This window comes from Equus przewalskii, chromosome 6 (assembly GCF_037783145.1).
Source record: "Equus przewalskii isolate Varuska chromosome 6, EquPr2, whole genome shotgun sequence".
NCBI classification, from domain to species: Eukaryota; Metazoa; Chordata; class Mammalia; order Perissodactyla; family Equidae; genus Equus; species Equus przewalskii.
The window spans coordinates 85,690,910-85,715,866 of record NC_091836.1 but is presented as its reverse complement, the minus strand read 5'-3'; the positions used below and the strand labels follow the sequence as shown (position 1 = coordinate 85,715,866).

The 24,957-nt window shown below is 36.0% G+C and overlaps 1 protein-coding gene across 2 annotated transcripts in view; it reads left to right on the top strand.

Annotated features, from left to right (window-relative positions):
* The window catches only part of PIK3C2A (phosphatidylinositol-4-phosphate 3-kinase catalytic subunit type 2 alpha), a 91,155-nt gene that overhangs the window by 23,543 nt on the left and 42,655 nt on the right, over nucleotides 1-24,957 (top strand). For both annotated transcript variants that reach the window (XM_070626513.1, XM_070626514.1), the window contains exons 3-8: nucleotides 13,285-13,388; nucleotides 17,938-18,095; nucleotides 20,053-20,173; nucleotides 20,912-21,023; nucleotides 22,227-22,306; nucleotides 22,439-22,502. In XM_070626513.1, coding sequence (XP_070482614.1) covers nucleotides 13,285-13,388; nucleotides 17,938-18,095; nucleotides 20,053-20,173; nucleotides 20,912-21,023; nucleotides 22,227-22,306; nucleotides 22,439-22,502 — 639 coding nt within the window. The remainder of the gene's footprint in view (nucleotides 1-13,284; nucleotides 13,389-17,937; nucleotides 18,096-20,052; nucleotides 20,174-20,911; nucleotides 21,024-22,226; nucleotides 22,307-22,438; nucleotides 22,503-24,957) is intronic.

Sequence of the window (24,957 nt, the reverse complement as noted above, 5' to 3'; positions counted from 1 at the left end):
GATAGGCATTTAAGATGATTTTTATCTGTCTCTCCATGTCTTCTCATTATGTATGGTCCTACTTTCTCTTCATCTCTTATTTTTCAGAGGAATTTTGTTTTTTAACTACCTTATAGAAACTCTCACTTATGTTGTATTGTTGTTTTTAACCATGAATGAATGAATGGAAGAAAAGGAAGGAAAAGAGAGAAAGGAAGAAGGAAAAGCCCAGAGAGATGGGAGAAAAGCCATTTAAAGGACTCTCTTTAAACACTTAACATTGATAAAAGTGAAGAATGGAACTATAGCCTATATGGTATAGTTGCTGAGTTCGTATAGTCTTACTATCTGGAAAAATTAGTTAAGGGTGGCTGGGGCAGGATGTCTTCCCTCAAGAGAGGCAAGCAGGGTTTAGATTTTTCCTTTCCAAGTATAGTATACCATTGCAAATTCATATTTTGCTCATATATCTGTGGATCCTGGGAATGATTAGGCCTCATTCTCACTTTAATGTGAGTTACATCATTCAGCTAATTAGATCAGCACCTAGCTGCTCTTTAGGCAATGAGAATCAACCTAGCATTTGGGGGAGAAGTGAATTTTGCATGATTTGGATGGATTTAAGTTGAATTATTGATTTAAAGCCATTTTGGATGTTTTAGGGAGAAAGAAGCAGGTATTAAGAAGGTTTAAGACAAAAGATGAAGATGTTTTTGGATGACATGATCGGAATCCAGAAAAATCTTAACCAGTACAATGTTTTCCCATTTTTTTTTTTGAAGAAGAAGATTAGCCCTGAGCTAACATCTGCTGCCAATCTGTCTCTTTTTGCTGAGGAAGACTGGCCCTGAGCTAACATCTGTGCCCATCTTCCTCTACTTTATAAGTGAGATGCCTACCACAGCATGGTTTGCCAAGTGGTGCCATGTCCGCATCCGGGATCTGAACTGGTGAACCCCGGGCCGCCAAAGCAGAACGTGCGCACTTAACCACTGCGCCACTGGGCCGGCCCCTGCAAATGCATTTTGACTACAGCTCACACTAAGAAATGCATGTTACTAAGTTCTCTGAAGCTTTTCAATCCTATTTACAGATTTAGTAACATAATCTCTTAACATCTTCCCATTTAAAAAGCACAAGTTAATTGCACACTTTAAATTGGAATCATAAATATTATGTCAGATTATTTTCTCTTAATATTCCATGTCATCTTGTCATGTTTTTTTTTCCCCCACAAAATAACAATCATTTCCTAAAGTATTTGAAAGGAGAAAGGAAAACCTTAAGCCAAAAATCATTAAAAAACAAACAAACGAAGGGAATATACCTATGTGTGGAATTGCTGGTAAGTGTTTAGCTTTTTGAGGAACCACCAAACTGTTTTCCATAGTAGCTGTACCATTTTACATTCCCATCAACAACATATGAGAGTTCCAGTTTCTCCTTATCCTTGTCAACGCTTATTTTCCATTTTTGGATTATAGCCATCCTAATGGATGTGAAGTGGTATCTTGTTATGGTTTTGATGTGCATTTCCATGCTGACTAATGATGTTGAGTATCTTTTCGTGTGTTTATTGGCCATTTGTATGTCTTTTTTGAAGAAATGTCCATTTAAGCCATTTGCCCATTTTAGAAATTAGGTTGTTTATAGCAGCTTTATTCATAATAGCCAAAAATTGGAAACAACTCAGATGTCCATCAGCTGATGAATGGGTAAACAAAAGTGCTATATTCATACAATGGAATATTATTCACCCGTCAAAAGGAATGAAGTCTTGATATATGCTATGAAATAGATGAACCTTGAAAGCATTATAAGTGAGAGAAGCCAGATGCAAAAGACACATATTGTGTGATTCACTGTGTATGATATGTCCAGAAAAGGCAAATCCATAAAGAAAGCAAGCAGATTAGTGTTTGCCAGGTTAAGGGTGGTTGAGGAAAGGAGGGAATGAGAAATGATTGTTTAATGGGTCCAGAGCTTTTTTGGGGCTGGTAAAAATGTTCTGGAATTAGAACATTTCAGTGTTCTTACTATAGTGGTGATGGCCACACAACATTGTGAATGTGCTGAAAGCCAATGAATTGTGCATTTTTAAATGATTAAAATTGCAAATTTTGTGTTCTGTGAATTTTACTTTAATTGGAAGGCACTGGTTCCCCTGATCCTCCTATCCTGCTTATGCCAGGTCACTGGATTCACATTTATGTCAGTGTTCCAATAAAGAGATCCTTCTTCAACTGTGGGTCTCCTTTATACAGATTAAGCATGAGAGCATGAGGGCATGGTGTTTGATTAGGGATGAGGGATATCAGCTGTTTACAGGAGTTGTTTGGGAAGGGCAGCTGCTTAGAACATGGATATCTCTGGAGCTATGGAAAGTTGCAGTCTTTGCTGTCAGAGAGAAAAGCAAGTCCCTGGTCCTGTAGGAAGCTGAGTTTAGGCTCAGCCCTCCCACTGGTAGAAGACAGAGCCCCTGGTTGTCCAGGCAACCCAGAGTGAGCATCCAGATCACTCAAATAATCCTGCTCCTTGTATCACACCTCTGTATTTATGCATTCACACCTCTGCAATGTATGCATTGTAGCCACAATGCATAGGTTATCTTGAATTTAATAAAATATTTATAAGTGACTTTGGTTTATTTCAGTATGTCTATATTGGTTTATTTCATTCTCTCTATATCTCAACTTCTAACCCTCCCAACATTGGAAAGTCATTTATGCACTAAAGGAAACAGATTATTCCAGGTGAGCTGAGATTACCATTCTAGGTGAACTGTGGTTATCTTAAACAAGTTGAGGTTTCTGGCCTTGACTGGAATTATTTTCTGTCAATGATCCAAAACTAGAACTCAGAATCTAAGAGCTGCATCCTTTTTTATCTATGCCATAGATGATGCTCAAACTGATTTCTTTTTATAGTCACCGAGACAGAGAGTTTGTAAGAATCCTATGAGGCCAAAGTGACCCATACCTATTTTACAGTTAAAACTGAAATGTACAGAAGTTAAGGAATTATTAATTTTTTCACGTACTTATGGTATTGTAGTTAGTTAAATGAACTCTTATATTTTAGAGATATATGCTGAAGAATTTACAAATGAAATTTAATAAATTACTTACAGCTTTAATAAAATTGAGGAGCTGGGGATAGAGTGCTTATAGATGAAAGAGGATTGGCCATATGTTGATAATTATTGAAGCTGGTGATGGATATGTGGGTCTTAGTTTATTATTTTCTCTGCTTTTGTTTATGTCTGAAAATTTAAGGAGAGGGCCACAGAACTATTTGTAAGAAAAAAAGCTGGTATCAAACCCATGTGACTCTAAAATCTCTCCTTTTTTTCTTTTTTTTACCTCTAGTGATAGAACATGCTATTTTGGAAGTAATAAGTTCCTTGTTACAGGAGATATTCAAACATGGGTCACCTTCCCAATCTTGTATGTCACAGTATCCTGCAGAGGAGTTTAGGCCTACTCAGTCCTGATTTTGTGTGTGTTTGGGGGTGGGGCTGGAAGGGGGAGATAGGAGTGTAGAATTTGAGGAGAAAGATAACTATTTTTTCAAAAGTTTCCATAAGAGATTCTAATGCAGCCAACCTGTTGCCTTGGACTGGCATTTGGAACCTCTTGACTTCAAAGTTTCATCAATACCTCAGGAGCCATTAAAGTTGGGAAGGTGGCAAGATGAAGAGCAAAACGTAAAAATAGAGTACCTGGAAACAGTTTCTCTGCAACTTAAAACCCCTAGCATAGGTTGCTAATGCTTTTTTTTTAAGATTTTTTTATTTTTTCCCTTTTTCTCCCCAAAGCCCCCCGGTACATAGTTGTATATTCTTCGTTGTGGGTCCTTCTAGTTGTGGCATGTGGGACGCTGCCTCAGCATGGTTTGATGAGCAGTGTCATGTCCGCACCCAGGATTCGAACCAACGAAACACTGGGCCGCCTGCAGCGGAGCGCACGAACTTAATCACTCGGCCACGGGGCCAGCCCCGGTTGCTAATGCTTTTGCTGCAAAACTCCGCATTCTTTCTCTGTTGCCCTCTTTAGTTTAGGCTGGTCACTTAAGGGGTTTTAAGTTGCAGAGAAACTTTTTCCAGGTACTCTATTTTCCTTTGGTGGAGGCAGGGCTGTGATACCCATGTGCATCTCTTTCATTGTCTCCCTGCATATATCTTTTCCTGTTTATTTTCAATATTTGTCACCATCTTGATGTTTTCCTTATTTGAAAGTGCTTTCAGAAAGCATCTTGCAGGACTAATGCAGATAGGTAGTTTCCTAAAGATAGAAAGAAGTTCCCCTAGCAAGATCTGGGGAGTCAGGTCACCTGGGAGTTGTAGAGAACTGCTAGTTGCTGAGACTCTAGGAATTAACTAGGCTTCTGGGCAAGATCAGTTTTAGCAGAAACGTGTTCTTAGATTTTGTTTAAAAGTGTAGGGGGAAGGATCGAGAACTAAGTAAATTGGTAATGAGAGATATGAGTCAAAGCCAGGTAAGCAAAAATAATGTGACTTGATCAGCTGATCAGATTTGAGCTAGATTACTACAATGTATTACATCAACAGCATTACTAAATGGCACAATGTCTGAATTGAGGTGGTTTAGGCTACGTGCCCAGTCTTAAAGGAGTCTAACTGCAGCATGGCTGAGGACTGTGTGGTTGTTAATCATTCCATTTTACTCTGCTCTGTTAAACCCCCATCTAATAATTATGTTTGAGCACCATATTCTAAGAGAGGGGTCACTGGCAACCTAGAGTGTGTCTTGAAAAGAGAAGACTACAGTATTCGGGATCTAGAAGCTACATCATCTCAGGAACTGTTGAAAAGATTGGAGACGTTTTGCCTGAAGAAGAGAATAGTAATTGGAGATAAGTCACTCTCTGGATCTGAGTTTCTTCATCTGTGAAATAAAGTTGGTTAGACTAGATGATTTCTGAGATCCCTTTCAGGAATAATATGTAAAGTTTGGGAAGTTGCCATGTAAAAGAGGAAGTTAACCTTTTTTCTTTTAAACCATTGCACTTTGGATGTGGGTTCTCAAACCAATTTGAGGAATAGAATACCTGAAAATCATGGTATTCTTGTAAAAAAAAAAAAAAGCAAGATGACGTAGTGCTATACTAAATTTGATGCTGCCTCAGCATGGCCTGATGAGTGGTGCCATGTCCGCACCCAGGATCCCAACCGGCGAAACCCTGGGCTGCCGAAGCGGAGTGGACGACCTTAACTACTCGGCCACAGAGCTGGCCCCTAAATTTTTCAATATATTATGTTATTTTGTGCTACATTGAATAACACTTTGTGTTAGATTTTAATAGACAAGTGATAGCAGGTGCTGAAAGTTAAAATACATTTTATAAAAAGCTTAAAATTAAGCAAATTCTATTTGTTTATATTTTTCTCTGTGAATTGAGAAATTCAATTTATTAATGTAATTTTAAAATCTATTGTCCCAGCAAGTAGAACAAGGACCAATGGGGAAGAAAATTCAAGGAGGCAGGTATTGTAGTTAAATATTGACAAAAGAACTTAGAGCCATTTGATAATGGTTCTTCTCAGGTTTTCAATGCACAATTATTGGAGTTCTTCAGTCAAAAGTCTGGTATGCACTTGTTAGAAATGCTGTAAAAGAACTTTTATACTCAAATAAAAGTTCTAAGCCCTTTTATTAACACTGAGATTTCATCATTTTGTTTATGTATAATATAAGAAGATAAAGTTTGGTTTGATTTAGGCTAAGCGGGAGAGGTAAACAACACTAGTAATAGGCTGACTTGGTAAGTCTGTGGCACAAACAGTGGCACTGAGCTTTTAATTTTTCACACACCATTCATCTCTACTTAAAAATATTCCCTGGAGGTTCCTATTTTTGTTGGGAAATAAGATTGCAATGCCTATTCTTTAAATTACTTTACATACTGAAGTATTTGTTTCCTGTAAGAATTTTATGCTTTGTGGTAACTCAGAAGGGTGTTTTTCTTCTCACTCAGCAATCTGACTTCCTGTTTCCTTCTAGTGTCTTTTGTTTTGTTAATAATAATCTAAATACTTTAGTTCAAATATTTTGTGACCAAAGCCAGGAAAAGGCATAGTACTTGAAAATGTCTTCTGGCAATTTAAGTTTAAATCAGACTTTTAGTTATCTATAAATTTAGCTACTTTGAGCAGATTTCAAAGATTTTAGTAATGAATCAGGGTTATTTTCATAGAAATGGTTTTGCGAAGTCCTGTGGATATTGACTCTTTCTAAATGTTAATTATATTAACAAAACATTTATATTCCCATTGGCAGAATGTCTGTCATTAATTTTAAAGAAGGAAGCTTGAACAAAACGTGATTTTCATTGTCTGGCTGAATGTTGTACATTATTCGAATAGCTTACTGAAGTCTGTAATATTTTTAAAAAATTCAAATGAAGTGAACAACTTTATTCTGAATAGTAACACATATATGTATATTTTAATGCTTAAAGTACATTTATTGAAAAGTAGGTGTTATATTCCATCTAATTTCTGGGTAATATGGCATGAACCTTGGACTTGTATTCTTATAACTGCTTTACAGAATATGTACCGATAAGTTTTTATGAATTATTTCAAATCTTTACCACTTTCTTTAAACCCTTAATCACCCTTTCCCGCCTCTCAAGTAGATGACCTCACTACCTCTTTTTTTTTATACTGAGGTTGAGGCCATCCTTTATATGTACTTGCCCACCTCAGATTTAGCTCTTCTTTCTGGTTTGAAGGGAAGAGATATTCCTTCCCTTTTCGAAAACTTAACTCTTTTACCTCTTTTCTTGTTCTTGTCTCCCCAAAGTATTTTCTACCATACTCTTTAAAGAGGAATTTTGTACTTACTGTCTTTCCAGTCTCTCACCATCCTCTCTTGTTTCCGTCATATTGCAGAAATTTGTTTCTGGTAATATGGATACTAACTGCCAATTCAGTGACAATATTCACTCTCCAACCCTTTTGCTTCATTTGCAGCAATTGACTTCGTCCTCTTCTTGAAATTTACCTTCTGTTGCCCTAGTTAAATCTACTTCTTAGTTTTCCTCCTGTATCTTTGATTCCTTTTCCTTTGTCTAGCTTCTAAACATAAGCATTCTTCCGAGGTTTTGTTCTTGATTGTCTTTAATATCTCTTACTGTTCTCTCTCGGTCAGTGCTTTATTCTTGAGGCTTCAAGATACAGAGTTTGAAAGTTACTGGTCTAGACTCTTTTTCTTAAGATTTTATTTTTCCTTTTTCTCCCAAAGCCCCCCAGTACATAGTTGTATATTTTTAGTTGTGGGTCCTTCTACTTGTGGCATGTGGCATGCCGCCTCAGCATGGCTTGATGAGCGGTGCCATGTCTGCGCCCAGGATTTGAACTGGCGAAACCCTGGGCCGCCGAAGCAGAGCATGTGAACCCAACCACTCAGCCACGGGGCTGGCTCCTGGTCTAGACTCTTGTGGCAGTGTGATTCCTTGGCTCTCTATGGTTGAGATGCTGTGATGGTTAATTTTATGTGTCAATTTGACTGGGCTGTGGGATGCTCAGACATTTGGTCAAACACTGATCTGGGTGTGTCTGTAAGGGTGAGGTTAATATTTTAATTGGTAGACTGGGTAAGGAGGCCCATGGCCCTCCCTAATGTGAGTGGGCCTTGCCCAATCAGTTGAAGGCCTGAATAGAACAAAAAGGCTGACTTTACCGCCAAAAAGAGGGAACTTCACTAGCCTGACTGCCTTTGAACTGGAACATGGATTTTTTTCCTGCCGTTGGACTCAAACTGAAACATCGGCTCTTCCTGGGTCTTGAGCCTGCCAGACTCAGACTGGAACTACACCGTTATCTCTCATGAGTCTCCAGCTTGGCAACTGTAGATCTTGAGCTTGTAAGCTTCTGTAATCACATGAGCCAATTTCTTCTTAAAAAAAAAAATACATATATATACACATATTTTTTTTTTAAGAGAGGTGTCCTAGCTTGATGCCCAATGAGTGCAGCCCCTTATGTATCCCTCAGCCTCCTAAAGAGACTTTCTCCTATTGATGGAGCTTGGACTCAAAATCCCTTTGGCTGAGATATTGCTCTCAATGATCCTAATTGATATGGATAGCAGTTACCAGTTAGCAGAGAGAAATCTCCCTGTAGAAAATTGCAAAAATTGGATGATCCCCAAATCTATGCCTTCAGCTCTAGAATAGAAATTCTGGAATAGAGTATTTCTAGATGATGACCAAACATTTACATGGATTTCCAAACCGAAAGCATTTACTAGAGAACTCAGTAACTTCTTTTTTTTTTGTTCCATGTATTGGATAATGGCATCAGCAATTTTTTCTTATCATTTGTCTCTTTGATTCATTGAAAACTCTTTGAAGATACATTATAAGGGTTACAAATATTAACCTCATCCTTAAAGAACTTGGGTTAGAATAGGGGGCTGAGATATGTATGCATATAGCTACAGTAAAAAATAGGAAGCCTTGAGTGTCACACAAAAGTTTGTCCAGGAGCTGTGGAGCAAAGAAATGATTTGATGCTTAGGTTGTTTGAGTGGAGTTTGAGGGAGGGATTGGGGGCAAGAGTTAAGGGAATAGGCGTAAAATTTAAAAGAATTTTTTTTTTTGGTTCCAGACAGAGTGAAGAAAAACGAAAAATGCTAATGTTAATGTATGAGATGAAATCATTGGCAGCCCAGCTGTTTTTTCACTTGTGGACAGAACATTTGAGTTAACTTTCCAGATTCTATTATTACCTTAATATATGACTAGATAATTAGTTATTATAATCCATTTCTTTCACTGTCAACTGAAACTTATAAGCTGCTTGATAGGAAGGACCTAATTTATGAAAGGCACTATAAAAAATACAACTCTTTTTGTTAAAGATCTAGAAATGCCACTAAGGAGGTTCAAAATCTATTAAGTAAAACATGAAAAACAGTTAAAGAAGGAAAGATGATTATTGGGTCAAGCAAAAATACAGATTTTCTATAGGATTATTCCTGCAAAGGTCCCAATGTTGTTTTTCTCCATGTGTTTTAAAGGTTTTTTTAGGAGATGTTTGAGAGGTAGAATGGCATAATGATTAAGCATGTGATTCTGAAGCTACGCTGCCTGAATTGAAATCCTAGCTCTGATTATATTAGCTGTGTAACCTTGTGTGAGTTAATTAACTTCTTTGTGCCTTATTTTTTAATGTGTAGAATGGGGATAATAATATAGTACCCACCTACTAGAGTTTTGTGAGAAATAAATAATATATACATACAGACCTATAAATTTCCTATAGCAACGCTGACATGTAATAAATGCTCAGTAATTGCTAGATTTTTTTTTTTTGTGGTAAAATACACATAACAAAATTTACCGTCCTAGGGGCTGGCCCCATGGCTGAGTAGTTAAGTGCGTGCACCCCTCTTTGCTGGCCTAGGGTTTCACTGGTTCAGATACTGGGCTCAGACATGGCACCGCTCATCAGGTCATGTAGAGATGGCGTCCCGTATAGCACAACCAGAGGCACTCACAGCTAGAATATACCACTAGGTACCGGGGGCTTTGGGGAGGGGAAAAAAAAAGACTGACAACAGATGTTAGCACAGGTGCCAATCTTAAAAAAAACAAAAAAAACCCACCATACTAAACATTTTTTAAGTGTACAGTTCAGTGGTATTAAATACATTCACATTGTTGTATAACAATTACCACCATCCATTTCCATAACTCTTTTCGTCTTGTCAAGCTGAAACTCTGAACCCATTAAACAGTAACTCCCCATTCTCCTCTCTCTTCCCCTCAGCCCCTGGCAACCACCATTGTACATTCTGTCTTTATGATTTTGAATACTCTAAGTACCTCATATAAATGGAATCATATGGCATTTGTGTTTTTGGGACTGGCTTATTTCACTTAGCATAATGTCTTGAAGGTTCATGCATGTTGTAGCATATTACAGAATTTCCTTCCTTTTTTAAGGCTGAGTAATATTCCACAGTATTTATATACCTCATTTTGCTTGCTTATCCATTCACCTGTTGATGGACAGTTGGGTTGCTTCCACAAGTTAGGTATTGTGAGTAATGCTGTTATGAACATGGGTGTACAAATATCTCTTTGAGACCTGCTTTCAGTTCTTTTGGGTATATCCCCAGAAGCAAAATTGCTGAATATGGTAATTCTATTTTTAATTGTTTGAGGAACCTCTATACTGTTTCCCACTGTGGCTGTACCATTTTACATTACTACCAACAGTGCACAAAGGTTCCAGTGTCTCCACATCCTTGCCAACATTTGTTGTTGTTTTTTAATAGTAACCATCCTAATGGGTGTGAAGTGGTACTCACTGTAGTTTAGATCTTATTTTTAATAATACTAACAATTAGAAAAAGCTTATTTTATAGAATCAAATGTTGAAAATTGTTGCCATTCTGTTTAGGAGATTATTGAAGGAGCTATATAGTGCCTTATATTCTTTCAGTGTTTTATGATTGCCATGGGAAATTCATTGGTCATATGGAAGTGAATTTTAACTTGTTTTTAGTGGGAGCAAAGCATTCAACAAATTGAACCAGTGGTTGAGTGCTTTCTGAACTGGAAGTAAGATTCTACAGAAATATAAAATTCAATAAAATTTGGTTCTTCAAGGAGCTTTCACATTAGGACAAATATAAAACGGTGTAAGATACGGTGTTTGGTTCAGACTGAGTACTTAGAAGTGCTAGAAGGCGAGAATTGCTTCAGACTGAATAATGATAACAGGCCTTGTAGATGAAGTGGTATTCCATTGGGCCTTAAAAAATTAATAGTCTTTGACTTATGACGGCAGGTTAAGATGAAGGCATTGAAGACAAACTGAAAGGTTTAGAGGCAAGATAGCTCAATTTGTATTTTATAGGAACAGGATATGATTCAACCTAACTGGAATGTTTGGGAAGTTCTGGGAAATATGATTGGATTAGACTGTAACAGACTTGGAGTATCAGGCCAGAGCATTTGTTAGAAATATTGTTACTAAACGCAAACATAGGAGGGCCCGTAACTGGAATGCCAGGCTTGTGGCAAGGAAAGAGGCAGCTAGACAAGGAGAGAGGAGTTAAAACTCACATCTACCTCCTTGAAGGGAAAAAGGTAGGGATTTTTATCTGGGGTTTTAGGTGGGGGAGGGGGAGCATGTAGCCTTGGGAACTGAAGTTCTAAGAATCCTCTGCACAGGTGCAGCTGTTTTTCATATTTCTTCATAGGTCACACGTGCAGATTGGGGGGGGGTTCTATGTGGTGCATGTGGTGGATGTTTAGTTTGTGACATGTAAAGTTTACAGTTCGTCATTTTAGCTTCTTAGTGCTCCTGAGTGATGCTTGGGGGGCGGGGGCTGTCAGCAAGCTACTCTGTCTTCTCACTGGTCCTCCTGCCCTTGGCCAAAGCAAGCTCAGAAACTTTGGTTACTTTGTTTCCCACATTAACCTTGTTAGGTACAGGCAGGGTTTCACCCTAATCTCATTGTTAGGGTCTTACGCTCTATTTGCTACAATGCTTGTTTCTATAACACAAATTAATTATGTAATTGGTAAATATGAGATTCATATGAGTATAATGGGGAAGTAGCATTACTTCAGACATAATCTTTTCCAGCATATTAACTTTTTAAAGCAATCAAGAACAATCTTTCTCACAATTAAAGAGAAAGCCTTAGTAATATAAGAAAATACTGAGCCAACCTTGGCCTAGTCGTTAAAGTTTGGCGCACTCTGCTTCGGCAGCCTGGGTTCAGTTCCCGGGCGTGGAACCACACCATTCGACTGTGGCTCACATAGAAGAACTAAAAGGACAACTATGTACTCGGGCTTTGGGGAGGGAAAAAAGAGAGGAAGATTGGCAACAGATGTTAGTTAGCTCAGGGCAAATCTTTCTAAGGAAAAAAAAATATTAAGGAAAACACTGGAAATCCTGCGGAAGTATTCTCTGTTAGTGAAAATTGTGGTTGGATGAGTGTCTTCAAGAACGGTTCCACATTCCAATGTTAAGCTCTCTGCTGAAGGAGTGCAGACAAAGAAGCTGTGAAGACATTTCCATTTGCATTAAGAACTTTGTTTGTTGGGTGAAGAAGTCTACAACCAGGATTATATTTTTCACTTCGTTGAAATTGGTCTTGACTAAAAGCAAATGCTCTCAGGAATCCATATCACAAATGAGGAAGCAGGAACTCTGTTTAAGCCTTCAAAGGATCGAAGACCATATTGTTAGGTGCCATTCAAGTGGAGGTTTAACTGTGCTAGTACTTTTATAAGGATTTATTTTTGTTTTAGTGAGGGCTTTGATTACAAAGTTACACTGATTTTGAGTAGTCTGCCATAACCCTTTTTCCTATGAGCTCTTTTATTTTTAGTTGCGATTTTTTAGAACTCAATGCTTGTTGGTTTTTTTCCTCCCAAATGTGCATATCACATTCTAGCAGAAATGACCCTGCCACATTTTAAAAGAAGCAATTTCAGAAAGGAATTGTTGCTCTTAATTTTCAGTTTAATTTTCTGACAAAATCCTCTTGTGTGCCATGGTCAATGAAATCCATTACAACTCTTGAAATTTATACACTCTTCTCATTCACTTAGTTTTGAATTGAGAATGTGCCAATTTTAATTTTTAAGGGGAATTTACAGTTGAAATTTGTGCCAAATCAAGTATTTTTATGTAGTAAGCCAGAATACCTCTAAATGGACTCTGCTGTTTGGCTATACTTGGGTGGTGAATTCCTCTCCATAAATAAGACATAAACTTAACTTTGAAGGACTGTCAGGATTTTTGTGTAAGTTTATTAACATAGAAAATGCCTGCTAACTCCTAAAACTCATTTTCTTACATAAAGACCCAACTGCTTTCTTGAAATTTGAGGACTAAGTTCAATATGTAAAGTTCCTGGTTTATTAGAGGAGTCCCAAATGGGCTTGATCTCTTCATTTTCTTAAAACAGGGGGTAGTCCTTTAATTTCATTCAGCTGCTAACTTTCTAAAGCATTCTTTTAAGGAAGATTTTGAATGGAAATGTCTTTAACATTCCATTCTTACTGACCAATACAAGGTACAGCATATTTCTACTTTTGAGCAAGTAAAACCAATGAACTTTAAAATAGGCTTAGTTGGCATTACTTTTACAAAGATGGAAATCCATAATGTAAAACTTTGTTACTGATACGATTTTTTTACCTCCATGTCTTTGTATATATTTTCGTCAAAATGTGTTTGCACTATGCTGTTATTTAGCATTTTGAGGATCTTTTACTTTTAAAATAAAAATACTTTTTTGATTACAGAAAGACTCAAATGGGACCAGTAGTTTGCCAACAGGAAGTTCTCTTCTACAAGAAATTGAAGTACAGAACGAGGAAGTGGCAGCTTTTTGTCAATCCATTACAACGTAAGGAATTTTTCTTTATAAATTAAAGATTATTTTTTATTAAATATTTGTTTAAAAAATTTAACTTGAAAACCAACTTAGTGCTAATAATTCTAAATTTTTTTAAATTTTAAATATTTTCTCCCAGTGGCTAATATTTCAAGACAGTTAATTGGCACATTAACACAAACTACTGTTGAACCTGTATCCTTACCTATTAGGTTTCTGAGTATTTAGAAGAAAAAACTGAGGTCTGACATTAGACTTCTGATGCTCTATTAACCAGTGAAAATATAGCTTAAACATAATATGTAAGTTTTTATGCTTAGAAAATGCCTATTTTTGTTTTCGGGAGACTTAATTTTGCCATAAACATTGTAGTGTTCTAAATACTGCCCTACTTATGTTAGAGATGATATTAAACAGGCAAGATTAGAGGAGCAGATATATTTTCTGTAGCTTAGAAAAATGCATTTCTAAATTGTTCTTTTAATCTTAAGTGTGTCTAATCTTTATAGATGAGGAAACTAAGAGAGGTTACCTACCAAAGTTTACTCAACTAGTCAGTAACTGAGCCAGGTCTTTGCCTCTGGTTCAGTGTGTTTTCTTTCCGTTATATCACTGTACTAGTTGGGACTTCTGTTACGAATGCTAGAAACCCATTTTAAACTAGCTCAAATCAAGAAAGGTTATGTATTGGTTCTCAAACTTATATAGCAGAGAGAGGGAGGAGGGGGCAGAGCTCAGTGACAGCAAGATCCAGGAATTCACACCCTCATTGATCCTTCCTCCCTTTGTACTCTCCTTTCCCACTCCCTATCCTTTCTTGCTCCCTCTTCTCCCCTGCCCCTTCCTTCCTGCATGTTGGCTTCATTTTCTTCTGCAGATGGGGTTTTGAAAGCAGGGAATGCAGCCACTGATAGCTTAGACTTCGTATTCTAATGATTTTTTGCTAGCAGAGAGGAAAGGGAGTCCTCTCAACCAGCACCAGATAGAAAAATCTCACGGAAGGAAAGAGTGGAACAACAAACATTGTGGCCAAGGGGATGAGATCTATTATCAAAAGAAGGGAAAGAAGATCACCACTGGGGGATTTATTTTGAATCCAGTACTTTCCCCAGTGTAGTCTGCTTTAAGCAAACAGAGTTTGGGGTTCCCAGATCATTTTTGAGTATATACATCATTTTAATGTTAAGGGACTTATTAATACCTAACTAGATGTTCTAGACTATTGGTAATATTTCATTAAAACTCGGTCTTCCTTTATGTTATCTTTTAACTAGCATTTCTTTTCTTCAGAATACCTTAGGGGGAAAAAAGAAGAAAAATATCAGTAGAGCCACTTTTTCTTCCCTGCAAAGGTTGCTCCTAACTGGGTTTCTAAACTCATATTTTTCGGTAGGCATTTAAAATAGAAGAGACATTGAGGTGACTGACTATGCAAAATGCATGTGTTAGGTATTACCTATGCCTTTATGTCATTATACCATTGTGTTTGTGTGGTTAACAATTTGGAAATAATCTTTTACCTTTGTGGTTTGGAAATAATCTATGTGTTCATCTAGTTCCTTTAATTTTCTCCCCAGACAAGCTGTGTATGCTTTCTCTTAGACTGTGTTGAGTGACTATTGTTTTTAAGCTTACAAGTTGAGAAATTAGGCGCTCTGTGATCTACTTTTTCCCCATTTGAATCTTAGAGTTATTTACACAAACTTTGCCACTAAGCTAAAATGATTATTTCCACACACACGCATGCATCACACACACACACACAGACACACAGACACAGACACAGACACACACACACACACACACACACACACACACACACACACAGAATGGCTTATGTAATATGAAACCCTAGGTGAACTGAAGAGAAAATGAGGTTCTTTTGTAATTTTATTTCCTTTAGTAGAGTATGCTTGCAGCAAATATTTCAGAGCAGTACAAAGTAGAGGTGGTTTTGAAGCCATGTTCTTGGAACTTCTCTTGTTCTCCTGTGACCTTGGAGATTGGGCCAGGAGATGTCCCTTGAGGAAATTAATCATTCTTTCTATTTTTTCCGGTATGCTCATTTCTGCAGTAGATTTTTAAAACAAATATTTATACTCTTAGAGAGCCAATGCTTTACTTTTTGAAATCTCCTGAAATGATCCATTTAATCATTTTAATTCAGCTATGAAGTTAGTGTAAAACTATCAGGATGATGTTTCTTTACAGTTAAAGATGATTGTAGAACAGACTTAGAATTTAATGTCAGTTCTATGCCTCATTTTTTTGCTTCTGTGAAATTAAGGAGTTGAACTCTTGATTTCAAGGGTCTTTTCAGTATAAAGTTCTGTAATACTTTGATTCAGGACATTTTGTTATTGCTGCATTTTTCTGGTTGTTATTTCTTGTTTTCTTTCCTTTCACATTCATCATAATTGACAAAGCTTTGCTGTATCTACTAGTTACAGGTCCAGAGAAAATTCTTAGAGGAATGTTAGATAGCAGTAGAAGTTTTTGCTGCTTCATTTGTGGTCTCCTACGATAAGATGAAAAACTACACTTGTCATTCTGAATAGCCTTCTATTTCTTTTCTTCATATATAGTTCAGATCTAATATTTATATTCTACAATAATGTCTGGACCCCAAGGAGTCCTTATATGTTTTCAAGGTCTTCACCTCTGCATTTAGTTAAAGAAAAAGAAAGGACTCATTTTAAGAAAAGGAAATGAAATGTTTCTTACCTCCAAATTCATTGAATGCAACTTTTATCACTGGAAGTTTTGTCTAATAAATTCTTATTTTCTGAGCTATCATCAGGAATTTCTGATTTTCCTTTTATCATCCTTAAGGATTTCTGAAAATTGAAGGCTTGCTTGGATGTAGATAAATTTCTCTACCATTTCATGTATTAATTACATGATTTGCTGTGAGCATCTTTCATACTTTAGAAAACAAGAGAATACCAAGTATGTGAGAAACAATAAGAATCTTAGGCTGAGTCCTGTGAAGATCTTGTTGTGTTGCAGAGGGTAAGCTTGGCAGCAATCAAATATCTGAAGATAATGTGGTCACATCTAAAAATACATTTCCAATACCAATTTAAGTTTATTACTTATGTTACCTTTTTTCAATTATGTTTCTTCTTTTTAGTATTGAATCCTTTGTGACACTTAAGATCACAATGCAGAAGCGAAGTTTATTTATTCACGCATTCGTTTATTTGACAAGATGCTTACAGCGCTTACTCTATACTAGACACTGTAAACTTAATTTGCATGATTCTGACAACAACCCTATGAAGTTAGTAGTAGTAGTAGTAGTAGTAGTAGCAGTATCTTCAGTTTAAAGAAGAGGAAACTGAAGCAACAGGGAGATTCAATAACGTGTCTAAGGCCACACAGCTAGTAAGAAGTAAAATCAGCATTGAAACTCCGGTAGTTTGGCTCTAGAGCTTGTACACAAACAGTTAGACTTACTGCTTCTCAGACCCTTTCTTTCTGTCAACTCAAACTCTTTTATTCTGTTCCTGTGACTTGATTATTTTAGTCTCTGCAGAAGCAAATAGATAGTATTTCTAGCATTCATTCCATTTATAGCTTTATGAGAAGCAGTTGGGAGGACTGGAACTTACCTTCTAACCTCCAGAAAAAAGTCAGTTAAAGGAAGCCCACAAGTTTAAAGAAGAAATCGAATCTATCTTTGTTTTATAACAGAAGTGCTGTCTGGAGATGAGCCATACACCATGCTCATGTATTTAAAGTTAAACTATGTTGCTCCCATGCATACCATGAATTACCTTCACAGGCAATTCTTGTAATTTCCTAAGTTTTAGAAATCACATTGAGGGAACACAGGCCTCATAGCACTATAAAAACCTATTGTGTATGATTTTTATCGTTGTCTAACACCCAAAACAATGTGTAGGAAAAAGGACCTTAGAAAAAAACATTTTAAAAAGACAACAAACTTTTTATATTCCGACAATTACAATTTAGGGCCGTATTGCCTATATTATCAGTGGTTCATTAAAAGTGTACCATTTTGTGTAATTATACTGTGTAGTAAAAGAGTCTGAAGTAGAAAACCTCATTTAATGCTATGTATCCAGTGTTTACTTGCTTACTGTTTTTTTTTCCTTCTTCTCCCCAAAGCCCCCCAGTACACAGTTGTATATTCTAGTTGTAGGTCCTTCCAGTTCTGCTATGTAGGACGCCGCCTCAGCATGGCTTGACAAGTGCTGCTAGGTCCATGCCCAGGATCTGAACCACAAAACCCTGGACCGCCGGAGAAGAGCGTGCCAACTTAACCACTTGGCCATGGGTCCAGCCTCCTTGCTTTCTGTTGATAGTGTTGCCAAAGATATCCTGGCAGTACTTAATCTCTTTTCTTGGATTCCTTTTGTTTAAAAGGCAAATGCTGGTATTTGGAGTTTTGACAGGGGTCCATTCATTGCTGTTCTCATAAGCTACTCTAGAATTGGACAAAGACTCAGAATAGAATGGCTGTAAGCATGGAAAGCCTTGTTCAGGGCCCTCAAATGGAGCTTTTTAAAAAGAATTTCTTCTTTCTTGTGAACAGATTGAAGATCAATTTTCCATATACGAATCACTACACAAATCCAGGCTATTTGTTAAGTCCAGTTACAGTGCAAAGAAACATATGTGGAGAAAATGCTAGCGTGAAGATCTCTATCGAAATTGAAGGATTTCAACTACCGGTTACTTTTACATGCGATGGTAGGTTTGTAGTTCTCTAACCATCTTGTTTTGCTCTGATTAAGGAGAAAAGATTTAAAATGTTAATATTATCATTCTTTTAATAAATTGACTCTGTTATCATTAGGTATCCTTTTTAAAAAGATTATTTTGTGTGTGGTAAAATGCTTAACTTTCATTAGTTATCCTTTTCAAAAAATTGGCATTCATATGGATAGTTTTCTGATTAGGACTAGAGGGAAAACAGTTTACCTTTATAATAACATATTTCTCTGAAGAATGCTGAGTAACTTTGGTTAATGAGTGGCTCTTGGCCAAGGCCCCAAAGCATTAGATAGAAAGGCTACTTATAGTCCAAGTCTTTGTTTTCTTTCTTAATTTTATGGCAAGAAGAATGCTTGTTTATAAAGAGCTGTCAGTGAAATTGAAATCCCGGTTGTCTTGCTAAGCTCCTCGAAGGAGAAGATAATTCTCCTTTGGTTCTAACTCTCCTTTCCAAACTTGATGTGGATATCCTTTCTAGAGCTGTAGCCCCAAAGTCTGTAGGAAATTTTTTGTTATAGTTTTAAAAACTACTTTTATTTTCTTTTGCATTTTATTGCTTTTCACAGTGTATATTATTTTAATGAGATTCCAATAGTAGAGTGAGATCCTATATTTTAACAGTACTTTGGCCTAAAAATTATGCCTTTCTTTCTTTTAATGGTTCTGACTAGGAATCTGTCCAATATTTGGATACTTTCTTTGTAGCTTTGTACTTTTCTAGGCCCTTTGAAAAAATATAAATCTGAAACAAAAATGTTAGCCAACTATAACAATCATTTTCTTTTAGTTTCTAAGGTAAGTTATTCTTTTTAAATATACCTTAAATTTTGGTTTGGGGAACTGTTTAAATCTAAGTACACAGTAAGAATTAATGCTAAAATTGAAGAAAATAAAAAAGGCCCCTTGATTAAAATAAATATGAGTAAGCATTGACATTGATAGCAAATGTTTTAATTTGTGTCAAATTTCGAGTTGATTTATCAAGATCTGATTAATTTTTTAAAAAATGTTTCAAATGCCTGTCATTTAGTTTTTTATAAATGTGCACATTTATAATGTACATCTCTGTTAACAAATGTAACCATATTATGGTAGAAGTAGTTTGTGGGTTCAAATGACAAATGTTACCATACATTTGACTATTCAGAAATGTAGCCATTGTATTAGATAGAGGTTTTATGGCCCTTTTCTACTAAACTGCTAATTTTCATGAAGTTTGAATGTAATCACTGTGTTCTAAATTGAACATAGGAGCTCTAAGTATAGAAATAGGTTAATTTAAAAGGTTGCTTTATTTTTTAATGTGTTGTAATCTTAGTATCCAGCTATTGCCAAGAATAATGATTGAACAATACTTCCTGCTTGCTAGATTTTTATTCTTCGTTGGAAAATTTATCAGGCAAAGGTCAAACAATTAAAATAGTGATTCTTTTTCCTTGTGATTTGGTGTAAATCATTGTTTGCTAGATCCTGCTAAATGTCATCCTTTTTGGAGGAATCTATGATAAGAAGGTGGATTTCTTAGCTTAGATCTGCCCTACTACAGTAACCACTAGCCACATGTGGCTATTGGGCACTTGAAATGTGGCTAATATAGATTGAGATGTGCTATAAGTGTAAAATACACACTGGATTTCAAAAACTTAGTTTGAAAAGAGAATGTAAGATGTCTCATTAGTAATTTTTAAATACTGTTTATATGTTGAAATGATATTTGGATATATTAGGTTAAATGAAACATATTATTAGAATTGGCTCTACCTGTTTCTTTTTACTTTTTTCAATGTGGCTACTAGAGAATTTTAAATTATATATGTGACTTGCATTGTATTTCCGTTGTATACTGATCTTAGATTATCAGAAATACAACCTGAATAAGTGTGTACCTAGAGTTAAATGAGGAAAATGAAAATGATGACTAACTCTTTTACAGTGAGTTCTACTGTAGAAATCGTTATAATGCAAGCCCTTTGCTGGGTACATGATGATTTGAATCAAGTAGATGTTGGCAGCTATGTTCTGAAAGTTTGTGGTCAAGAGGAAGTGCTGCAGAAGTAAGTTTATATTCATTTAACTACTGAGCAACATTTTTGGAAATTTCATTTTTAAAGGCTTAAATTAGAAAAATTTCAAGTTACATTTGTAATCAAAAACTACATTGGGTCCTACTGAATTGATTCATTGGATCAGTAAAGTTGTATTGAGATATAGTTTATCTAAGACATCATGTCTAGGACAGTGGAGGGATTTCAGAGATAATTAAAATGTGGTATTGCCCTTCAGAAGCTTATAGTCTTAGATGGGAAGAATGTGGGCAATTGGTTGATAAGTGAATTTAATGGATTTTTTCTTTCTGCAAAGCATCAATAGACACATCATTATAAACTGCATTTTCCTTTTGTAGCATGCACTATTACTTTATACACAGTGGTCAACTCTGATTTCCGTTTAGTTGCCTGAAATAATCATTATACGAATCTTTTTCTGAACCAGGTAATTATTGTATCTAGCGTTTAGTCTAGTTATTTTACAGATTTCATTCTCTTGGGCTACTAGAAATGACCTGTCCCTATTTTTCTTATTCCCTCCTTCATCTTCATCTTCTTTCTTCTTTGCTTTGACTCTTCTCATGTAGAATAAGTGCTCACACTTAATTAAGAAACTATCTCTGTATTTTACTGTTCTCTTCAATTTCTGATGCAGATAGAATGTATATTTTACTTTTATATTCACCTCTATAATTTCTAGTTTGAAGAGAATAATATTGATGAATAATTAATATATTTTAACAGTAATCATTGCCTTGGAAGTCATGAACATATTCAAAATTGTCGAAAATGGGACACAGAGATTAAACTACAGCTTTTGACCTTCAGCTCAATGTGCCAAAATCTGGCTCGAACAGTAAGTGTGTACCTTATAACTGACTCACTTTTGGTCATTTGGTTGAATATGAATAATTCTGCTAATTAGCCAATTTGCAATTTCTACATTCTCCAAGATTTCTGGGATGGACTGGGAATGATAAACTCTTTAACCTCAACCGGAGTCTTTTCAGCAGATGGAATATTTTCAATTGTGGAGATTTAGGTGGCATACTACTCAGAGCTGGAGGCATATTTGAAAATCAAAGTGGAGGAATTAAAAGTTTGATTTGTAATAGTTTTACACAAGAATGAAAACATCGTGGTCAATCAAGGAGAAATGAAGAAGAAGGAAAGATTTTGAATACTAAATACAGTTTGGGGGAAAGAAAGATCCACATTCACCTTTGCACCAAACTGAGAAAAATACATTATTTTTCACCAAATGAAAACTAATTCTCTGTTTTAAAAGTACAGTACTTTCTTTTGAGGTTAAAACAAAATAGAATGCAGGAAATTACGCCTTTTTTTATTACTGTGTATAAACACTAGATGAATTTTAATCTCTAAAAATTATCCTTCATTTAATAGAATTTTGGAAGGAAAAATATCATTTTTACTTTCTCTTAACTTTTTCTTCTTAGGTTTTGCTCCTATGTTAGGTAGAATTTATTTGAGTCGGGTAGAAGCTATTTCACAGAATTCAGTACATTTTAGGAGTCAGTGACTTCTCTTTTCAGTTTCTTAAGGAATGATGTTCTTCAGTATATTTGCATATGGTAGAAGAGACCAGTACCTCATTTACTGGAGTAACGTAGGGGTAAACTTGATTATCATTAGAAAAAATGATGCAGAAATTGAGATGATTTCCTCTTCATCTGGTCCCTACCCCACCTTTGTTTGGCTGTCAGCCATCTTTAAAAGTGTTTTTAGCTCTCCATTCTCTGTATATAGAATGGGAGTGATCTTTCCTTTGGTAGCTATTTATATATATCAGAGGCTAGGCTTAAAAGCATGTATGGTTTTTCATTTAAAAAACATTTTTTTCAGAATATTGATTTACTTTTTTTTCTGAGTCAATTATAAATAATATTTAATTGTGACAATATTTTAGCTTCAGTTCTAAAAAATCACTTTAGTTTCAATTATTTGTCATACACTTATCCATATTTAATTTGGCAAGAGAAGACCAAAGAATGGCTTTGATTATTTGGTAAACATTTGTGTGTATATGTTTGTTTAGGCAGAAGACGATGAAACACCTGTGGATTTAAACAAATATCTGCATCAAATAGAAAAACCTTATAAAGAAGTCATGACAAGGTGTGGCATCTAAATCATTAATTGCAGGTTTTCAAACTTTGCTTTTGGATGTGAATACATTTATTTTGGTGAATAAAACAATCATTTTTGCATACAGTATCCTTCAGCCACAATAACTGTTCTTTATTTCAGACACCCTGTTGAAGAACTTTTAGATTCCTATCACAACCAAGTAGAACTGGCTCTTCAAATTGAAGTAAGTCTTAATTCATATTTTGGCATGATGCCTTAAAAATTTTTGTCTCTGGTCTCTTAAATACTAATGTTGGCATTGGATTAATTATTTTAGAAGGACTATTTAAACTATATTCTTGATGTTTGATGACTTGTTTTATTATAATAAGAACCAACTTACTAGTAAAAATGTTTAATACGTAACGCTTGAGTCAACATGTTTACTCTCGCTTCAATTCAGCTTTATTACTAAGAGGAACCTTTAGTTCAATTCAGAAAGCCTTTGTTGAATGCTTACTATATGCTAGCTGCTGGAGTTATGAAAGTGAATGACCTAATCCATACCTACCAGGAAGTTAAAACTAGTGATTGGGGATTTAAACACAATTTCAGTATAGTATAGTAAATCTACTATAGAGGTATGCGTTGGAGTTCTTTGGGAGATCAAAGAAGGGAACTTCTCCCAACTTGAGGGTTCAAGGAAGGTGTGATTACAGTAGGAGTGGTGAGAAGGGGTTGAATTCTGTCATATGCTTTGAAGTTAATGCTAGGAGGATTTACCAATAGATTGGTTGTGAAGCATGAGAGAGAGAGAGGAGTTAAGCATAACTCCAAGATTTTCTACCTGAGTATTTGGAAATCTGGAGTTGCCTTTTAGTGAGATATGGAAAACTCTGAGAGGAGGAGGTTTGTGGGGATGATATGCAACTCAGTTTTGGACATTCTGTTTGAAATGACTGTTATTCATCCAAATAACGATGTTGAGTAGGCAGTTGGATGTGAATCTGGAATTTAATGAGGAGATCAAGGCTGGAGATAATAAACTTGGGAATCATCAGAGTATAAATGGTATTTTGCAGCCATGAGACTGGATGAGATCACTAAGAAAATCATTGCAGGTAGACAAAAAAAGAGTTCCAAGACTGAGTCCTGGGAATATCTCCCATCTTAAAACAAAAGGTCCACATTCTCCTGCAGCAACCACTCCACTTCTCTATTCTCCTTGCAGCAAAACTCCTGAAAGTTAATCTGTTTTTACTGCTTCCGCTTCTTCTCTTCCTGTTCTCTTATGCATCCACTCCATTCAGGCTTTCATTCTCAGCACTTCCCTGAAGCTGCACTTATTAAGATCAGCAGGGACTTCCATGATCATGATTCCGCTAATAAGCTCTTAGTCTTTATTTCTCTCAACTTTTCTATAGTGTTTGATACAGTTGATCGTTTCTTCTTGAAACACTCACGTGACCTCTGGGATATCACATTCTTGGTTCTCCTCCTTCTGTTGTCTGCTCTATTCTCACCCTCACTTATGGCTTCCTCCTTGTGATCTCCTTATCTTCCTGACCTTTAAGCATTAGAATGCCCCAGGGCTCAGTTCTAGGACCTCTTCTCCCTATATATTCACATACTAGGTGATCTCACTTAATCTCATATTTTTAAGTACTCTGCATATGCTGATGACTCTGAAATTTATATCTCTAGCCTTAACCTCTTTTCTCAACTCCAGATTCAAATATCTATTACTTGACATTTTTATATGACTATCTAATTAACTAACACCTCAAATTTAAGATACACAAAACTGAATTTTTTATACTACCTTCATTTCTATTCATCAGTCTTTCCCTTCTTCATAATTGGCAACTCTGTCCTTCCATTTCCTCAGGCCAAAACCTTGGAGTCATATTTGATTTCTCAGGAAAAAGATCTTTCACATCCCATATTCAGTTCTAATTCGTGTCAGCCTCTACCTTGAAAATACATTCAGAATGTGACCATTTTTCATTACTACCAAAGCTACAGTCCTCATCAATTACAGTAGTCCCAATAGTTCTTTCCTGATCTCCCAGCTTTTACCCCTGTCCTTCTACAGTCTATCTTCCACAGGCAAGCAAAATAATCTTTTAAAAATAAGTCACCAGGGGCTGGTGCCATGGCAGAATGGTTAGGTTCACGCGCTGCACTTCGGCGGCCCAGGGTTTTCGCGGGTTTGAGTCCTGGGCGCTGACATGGCACCGCTCATCAAGCCATGCTGAGGTGGCATCCCACATGCTACAACTGGAGGGACTCACAACTAAAAGTACACAACTATGTACTGGGGGGCTTTGGGAGAAGCAGGAAAAATAAAATCTTTTTAAAAAAAGTCACTAAATGCAATGTGGTATCCTGGATTGTATCCTGGAAGAGGAAAAGGACATTAGTGGAAAAACTGGTAAAATCTGAATAAAGTTTACAGTTTAGTTAGTAATAATGTACCTGTATTAATGTCTTAGTTTTGGCAAGTATAACCTAGTTATATAAGAGGTCACTTAACCCAGTTTCCTTTAATATTATTTGGGAACTCTCTGTGCTATTTTTACAACATTTCTGTACATGTAAAATTATTCCAAAATTAAAAGTTTACTTAAAAAAATGAAAATAAGCACAGAAAACAAATGTAAAATAAGAGAAAATCAAAGCCAAAAGATGCTTCTTTG